This window comes from Alosa alosa, chromosome 15 (genome assembly GCF_017589495.1).
Source record: "Alosa alosa isolate M-15738 ecotype Scorff River chromosome 15, AALO_Geno_1.1, whole genome shotgun sequence".
Lineage (NCBI taxonomy): Eukaryota > Metazoa > Chordata > Actinopteri > Clupeiformes > Clupeidae > Alosa > Alosa alosa.
In genome coordinates this window covers 29,360,005-29,367,504 of record NC_063203.1, presented here as the reverse complement: position 1 = coordinate 29,367,504, position 7,500 = coordinate 29,360,005, and the positions used below count along the sequence as shown (strand labels likewise).

Sequence of the window (7,500 nt, the reverse complement as noted above, 5' to 3'; positions counted from 1 at the left end):
GTGTGAGGTCATTGTTTCTGTAAAGACGCAGAAGTAGATTGCAAAATGTATTGCACATATGCACAACTTGTTAAAAAGTGCACAATTAAATGTTTGTGATTAGACTCTGAAACTTTTAAATGGTTACATACTGTATTGCCTGTCAAATGCAGTGTAATCAAATATTAATAAATAAGATAAAAGATAAAAAAGCTATCATCACAACAAAAGTTGAATGCTTTGAAGAATCTAAAATACAAAATATCTTTTCTTATTTACATTTTTTTTTTTTGCTTACTTCACCTTCCCATGCGTGTTATTTTAGGTTTTTGAAGTTCAGTTTTGTTCCACAATTTAAAGATAGTCCAAATAAAGAATAAACATAAATAAGTAGTGTGTAGTGTCTAACTTCTGACGAGCACAGCATATTAAAGGGACATTAATGTACATTAAAGGAGTGGAAATCATTACTGTAATAAAACGTAATTGCACAATCATTGAAGATAACATTATACAGCATCAGCTGATGTTATCCCAAGTATATATATTTGTACAGTATATACAATATATATATATATATATATATATATATATATCTTTATATATATATATAATGTTATGCATACTATAAGTGTAAAATCTCTGTACATTGGTTATGATATAGAATAATAACGAAGTTACATCCTTATCACAAATGAGTGCTAAATTCACATTATATTTTACTTTAAAGAAACCTGGAGGACAAGATTAAGCTTGTTGTCTCAATGCATATTTCATTAAAAAGCCTTTCAGCCTTCAACCGTTGCTCGTCATGCTGTCTTTGTTGTAGCCTAATCCTATGTTTTCCTATGGTACGATCTAACAGATACTATGGGCTTTGATTAAGGAATAGTGTAATGGGGGTCCTTACAATAAACAAATAAGACTGGTACTTTCATTCTTAGTCTGGACTGTCTAACGGAAATGTCATCATTCTTTATCACACATAGCTTACATTACTCATTATTCAAACTGAAATGCATGGGTAACTTATATGTAAATAAAAGCTATTCGTTGAAACGATCGAGGCAATGTGTTGGGTGAACAGCCCAAACTAAAAACGAAAGACTTTTGGCCAGCGTTAATTCCAGTTTCACTCCAAGAACCTGTGTAAGCCATGTAAACAATTGTGACATTCGAATGCGCGGCGCCTTCTGAGTTTTGTTCAGTGCGGTGCGGGGAATCCCTTTGATAGGTAGGAATTCACTAGACTATAAATGGGATACTTCTCAAGGATGGTAGTATTCTAAGATTGCGTTGACGAGAGAGTAGCTTAACTAAGAAACAAAGATGCAAAGATCAAACCTTCTGTTCTGTAAGTATTACAAAGTAATGTTTAAAACTACTTTTATGAACGAAAACATTATAACCTAGCCTACTCAGTTTTATAATGTGTGTATCTGGTGTATTATTATTATTATTATTATTATTATTATTATTAATTCTTTCTGCGTGAATAAATCAAATGACATTTTAATTACATTGCAGTATCCTTGATGCTGGTTGGGCTGCTGTGGGGCAGTACTCAAGCAAAGGCTCTCCCGTTGTCACACTCTCAAGACGTCCACGGACAGGAGTGTGGCCAACTTGCGAAAGCTGTGCTATCAAACATCAGTGAACTTCTGAAGGATGTACGTGATAGCACATTAACTCAGCCATACTATAGGCCTAGTAACGCGCTGTCAGATTATCATATTTATATATTTTCTATATTGTTTTTTACAGAAAGAACAGTTCAATGGCTTTAACTGCTCCGAGATGACTGCGAAGGTGCACAGCAAGACTTCAACAGTATCAGCATGTACTCCGACGGTCTCGGTAAGAACTCAAACTCAACATTTAGGAGTTTAGGAAATGTCCAGATGAGAAGAATGTAGCCTACGTCTCGGCCTATAACATGCTTACACTGTAAACTAGCTGAAAACAAAATAAGATGATGTTGGTACACTTAAAATGCTCAATTCTCTAGTTGATGATGGTTACAGTTTTGCTGATGATAGTGATCATGATGATGATGTTTTGCGTTTGTTTCCAGGGTCAGGGATGCTCGGGCCAAGTTGCTCAGAACACACAGTTCAATAAGGTATGGGCCCCTCCGTCCATATATCATAGCATATCTTTACTGCTGCATGTGATAGCAAAACAGGCCATTTTTATTCAACTCAGTCTGATTTAAAACGCTGTTGCTGACCGTGTCGTGGCTGTTTGCAGGCCGACTGTTTGGTGAACATCCGCGCCGACATGGAGTACTACAAGAGGTTGTTGGAAGCGCAGCGAACCCAGCACAGCAAACTCAGCCAGGTGGTGAAGGCCACCAGTAACATGCTTGAGGTAAGCGGTCTATGCATCCATGGAGGAGAAGTAGAGCAGAGGTTGGATCACAACTCAGGGGGGCAGCACCACTAGGCTGCATTGTCTGAGTACACTAGTAAGCTCAGTCAATTAGGAGTTCATGCTGAAAATCATACATCAACTACATTAGATCAGAAACATTAATATACATTGATAATAAATACATCAACTACATTAGATCAGAAACATTGATATACATTAATAATAAAAGTGTTGTGAAACTCCACTCTGTTACTCCCAACATGTTGTTCTTGTATCACATCTCTTATTTGCAGTAGTCTCTTGTACAATCTCTTGTACAAACCAACTTTATTTGTGTAAGCACAAGTGAATTGATATTAATGAACACATGCTCTCACCTTTCCTCAGAAATGCAACTGGTCGACTTCTGAGAGCGCACCACCATCTGAAACGGTGAGTTTTTAAATCTCATATCCTTTATTGTCAACACCTCTTACCTATGGTCCAGTTCCCAGACCACACAGATAACCTCTGAATGTCATCTTAATGCTATGGAGTGGTGTCACATTAAAGAACGGGAAGAGAGAGTATGGAAGCCCAGAGGGGCCAGTTGCTCACCGTTTTGCCTTTTTGTTCTCCTGCCCGTTAGGTGTGTGCCTCTGGAGACTCGTTTAGTGACCGCATGTGTCTGTGTGAGGTGGTCCAGGGCTTCCAGCTACGGGCCATCACCATCACCCGAGCCCTCAACTACATCGCCTCTGGGGATTACCAGAGCTAAGCCTTCCTCACCCCCAACTATGTCATCATCATCATCATCCTCGTTCTCTTCCTCCTCCAGTAAAGTATAAATCAGTATGGATCATACATCTTTTACAAAAAAGCTATATCTGGCACACTGGGAAATCCTCCGATCCAAACCGAACCTCCAGCTCGTGTTCTTATCGACTACAGACGTAACGCTGCACACCAGAGCAATACTGGCCCCAGACCAGTGCTCAGTAACTACAGTGATTAGTGTATAAGCTTCTTCCATTGGGCTGATGCCACTGTGGATTCTCATTCTCAATTATTTATTACAAGAGTTATTTATTTAATTGAAATATTTATTTATTTATTGACCTGTTTACATGTTGGTTGGTTTATTTATTGATGTGTTTATTTATTGATCTATTTATTGAATGATAGATTCAACAACTATTTATAATGTTATTTATTGTATTTATTGAATTTATTGAAACATTTAAAACCCCGTTTATTGACTGTTTACAATAAAGTATTTTTCAGCAGTAATTAAGGCTTAATGTTTTATATGACAAGTCAAAAAAAAACTTTTATTCAGCCACATCTTATGCTACATTAGTGAAATTCCACAACGATCCAAGTTTAAGGATTCAGTTCAAAGGCTACGGTCAACATGAGTACTGTTTCGACTGAGGACTAGTGCAAGGATTTGTACACAAAAAAGACATGCACTATGGCATACCTTCAAAGCACAGAGAGCTGAGGTCTGCACCATTGTAAACATGATCTGACTGTACAAATCAAGGGCATAATCTGCACCTTGGCCTGAGATGTCCTGCAGTTGCTCCTGAAGACATTTGTCAGTACGGCTGACTAAAACATCCGTGGAATGGGTTACCACAGCAGGAACTTCATGATCATTTCTTTCATTCAGTCAAACTAAACAGGCTTCTGTACTCATAGGCTTAAGGGCATACAGTAAACAGAATGATTTCCAGATAATAAAAAAGCCTGGACCCACGCCAACCCACCCCCCAACCTTTAACCTTTAACCTTTGACCCTTAACCCTTAGTCCTCTGGCTACTCAGTCTCGTGCTACAGTAGGTGGGTCCAGCCACACCGCCTCCTCCTCCGACTCCCTTCAAGCTTATGTGTGCATGCTGTGCCTGAGAGCTTAACTGTAATAATGGCCCTGATTCATTTCAATGTGCCATACTTATCTCTTTTCCTCCCATCCTCTTATCTGTTAAGTCCGTACTGCGGAGGCTGCGTGTTTAAATGGGCCACGTTTCACAGGGGTCAAGACTGCGAGTAGTCGCTCAGGGACCAGTCTGGCTCCCTGGAGAGCTACACTTAGACTTCATCCTTCGTCCAGTACAGGAAGTGCTATTCCAATCCCATTCTACTGACCAGAGCTTATTATAACAGACAATAAGCCAAATACAACCTCCATCAAGTTTCAACAGGTACCACCAGATAAACCAGATAGAAAAAGATAACAAACAAACAACTAACAAATGACATGGACATATTTGGTCCAGGGAATCACATCATGAGTAAACAAATATGTACAATTTCATATAAAAAGTTGTTATAAAAAAATAAAATGAAATGAAACCATTAAAAAATCAACCAAAAACATGAATGGAAAACATTTCCAAATATACAAAATCAAGTTGAACCTTTGGTTCAGAATGGCTTTCCACAGGCAGTACTGACTGCAGAACCTTTGGTTCAGAACGGCTTTCCACAGGCAGTACTGACTGCAGCACGCCAGTAGGCAAGGCTTTCCACAGGCAGTACTGACTGCAACACGGCAGTAGGCAAGGCTTTCCACAGGCAGTACTGACTGCAGCACCGTACTGACATCTCTGCAGTATTTTGTCAACATAAGTTTGGATTCTCAAATCCTCCCAGAGCTGGTTTGACCTACAGCACTGTCCCTGGTAAAAACCCAGAGGCTGAAATGAGTAGCTCTGTAGGGAGCCTGGACCTTTTGAAAGATCTTTTCAGGGAATAGGTGGTTTGAAAAACTCAATAAAAGGTCAGTTTAAGGAAGCATCTTTTGCCTGGTGTAGGTTAAGTAATGCACGCTCGCGCACACACACACACACACACACACACACAGTGTCCAACGGAAAGGTCAGGCGGAGGTGTGTTTTGGTCCCTTGTGTTTGGTCCAGTGGTCCAGCAGATGGACCTTCTCGTCCAAAAGTCCAGTCCAAAAGTCCAGCAGCACACTCAACTGCTACAGTTACCCTGCAGCATGTCTGAGGAGCAAACACAGAAACATAATTTCAGTGTGTGTGTGTGTGTGTGTGTGTGTGTGTTTGTGTGTGTGTGTGTGTGGGGGAGTGTATACCTTTGAAATACCCTACAGTGTCAGATCTTTCATGCATACACACACACACACACACACACACACACACACACACAAACTCTCACACACACAAACTCTCACTCTCTCTCTCTCTCTTAGGGCCCCTACACACAGTTGCGTGCGTTGCAGTGCTGGAGACGCATCCCATTCACTTTACATGGGCTCACGTCATCCGTTGCCGAACTGAATTATGGGTCCGTTAAGGCCGCTAAGCTCCCCCCCGCCGCCGTGTTGAGAAGTTCAGCTGATCGGCCAATCAAGCCAATCGACGGACGGCACCAACCAATCAAATTACGGTTATACTTCAAGTCATTTGCATAGCTACCGTCGGGAACACCCACTGGCATGCGATGACGGAACGCAACTGTGTGTAGAAGCCCTTACACACACACACACAGACAGACACACACATACTCCTCCTCTCCGATGTCCTGCTCACCTTCCAGGCAGTCTCGGACCTCAGTGGGCACGTCGTCCTTGTTGAGGCAGTCGTGCAGCTGGTCGAGGCCGGCCTTGCCCTTGTTCCTCCTCCTCCAGTTGTCCAGCATGCGGAACCTAAGTATAAGTATAAGTATAAGTATAAGTAAGTAAGTATAAGTATAAGTATATAGTTCCATAGAACCCAATTGTTGTATAATTATACTTATACTTACTTACTTACTTATACTTATACTTATACTTATACTTATACTTATACTTACTTATACTTATACTTATGCTTATACTTATACTTATACTTATACTTACTTATACTTATACTTATACTTATACTTACTTATACTTATACAACAATTGGGTTCTATGGAACTATTTATTTGTTTCTGATTGGCCGAGAGACGTTCCATGAGTTGGAATGAATGCAGCAAAGCTAGATATGAATGTGATTTCACATTTCTTTCAAGAAGACACGTAAACCACAAAGACCCGTAAAGAGGGATCTGGAATGTTGGTTACCTAGCAACCAAGACGCTGTCTATTGAAAAGGGAACTGTTTTTTGATGCGCGTGAACGATGTCGAAATTAACATTTTAAACAATATTGGGGTGTTTTCAGATTATTTAGTTTGTGGTAGAATTGTTGTATAAAAGCAATATAGCTGGTGATGGATGGGATTGGTCATGGATATTCCCACGGCTGTTGTTGCCAGCAGCCACTGGCCTCCGCCCTCGTGGCTATGGCGAACAACACCCGTGGGAATATCCATGACCAACCCCACTAGACTGCTATATTGCTTAAGTATAAGTTTAAGTATAAGTAAGTAAGTATAATTATTACACGGCTCTTCATAATGCTGCAGAATGCTCCATTCACTTGAATGGGCCTTCCCAACGTTCGGTGGTCTGCTAATTCTCAATAACAGACCGTTGCTAAGTATTACAGACCGCTGTCAAGGAAAATGGGCTTTGTGCTTCTATTTCACGTCTTTCATATCACTACGCAAGGACTGGAACTTCATTCAAAAGTGAAAGCAGACGGTTGATCAGCTGTGTTCTAAAGAATGTTTGATTCAAGTTCAGCGTGTGCTGTTGTCGAACTATTTGTTTCTCACCAAAAGCCACGATGAAACGGTAACAAATAGGCTATAGCCTAGGCTATGTAGGCTAAAGCGTCACATCGTGGGGAGTTTATTGTTTCGGTTTATTATTGGGAAAATAAGCCCCTTCAGGGCGGAACAAGAGCCCTCCGCTGCGCACCGGGGTCCGGTTCGCCCTGTCGGGACTTATTTTCCCAGTAATGACCGGCGTTCTATACACTATCCCTTACGTATAAGTATAAGTAAGTAAGTATAAGTATAAGTAAGTATAAGTGTAGGGTGGTGGTAGTGTAGTGGTTAAGGAGCTGGGCTAGCGTGCAGTAGCCTGTAAGGTGGTGGTAGCGTAGTGGTTAACGAGTTGGGCTAGCGTGCAGTAGTCTGACAAGTTGTGGGTTCAATTCCCGGCTTCCACCGTTGTGCCCTTGAGCAAGGCACTTAACCCCCCTCAGGGGGTACTGGCCCTTGCAATATAACTAACATATGGAAGTCACTTTGGACAAAAAAGGTTTGCTA

The 7,500-nt window shown here is 40.8% G+C and overlaps 1 protein-coding gene across 3 annotated transcripts in view; it reads right to left on the bottom strand.

Moving 5' to 3' along the window:
• Nucleotides 1–3,570: 3,570 nt before the first annotated feature.
• The window catches only part of si:dkeyp-97b10.3, a 38,451-nt gene continuing 34,521 nt past the window's right edge, over nucleotides 3,571–7,500 (bottom strand). For all 3 annotated transcript variants that reach the window (XM_048265248.1, XM_048265246.1, XM_048265247.1), the window contains exons 16-17: nucleotides 5,893–6,008; nucleotides 3,571–5,343 (exon numbers count right to left, since the gene is read on the bottom strand). In XM_048265248.1, the coding sequence (XP_048121205.1) occupies nucleotides 5,315–5,343; nucleotides 5,893–6,008 (145 nt within the window). In that variant the 3' untranslated portion in view covers nucleotides 3,571–5,314. The remainder of the gene's footprint in view (nucleotides 5,344–5,892; nucleotides 6,009–7,500) is intronic.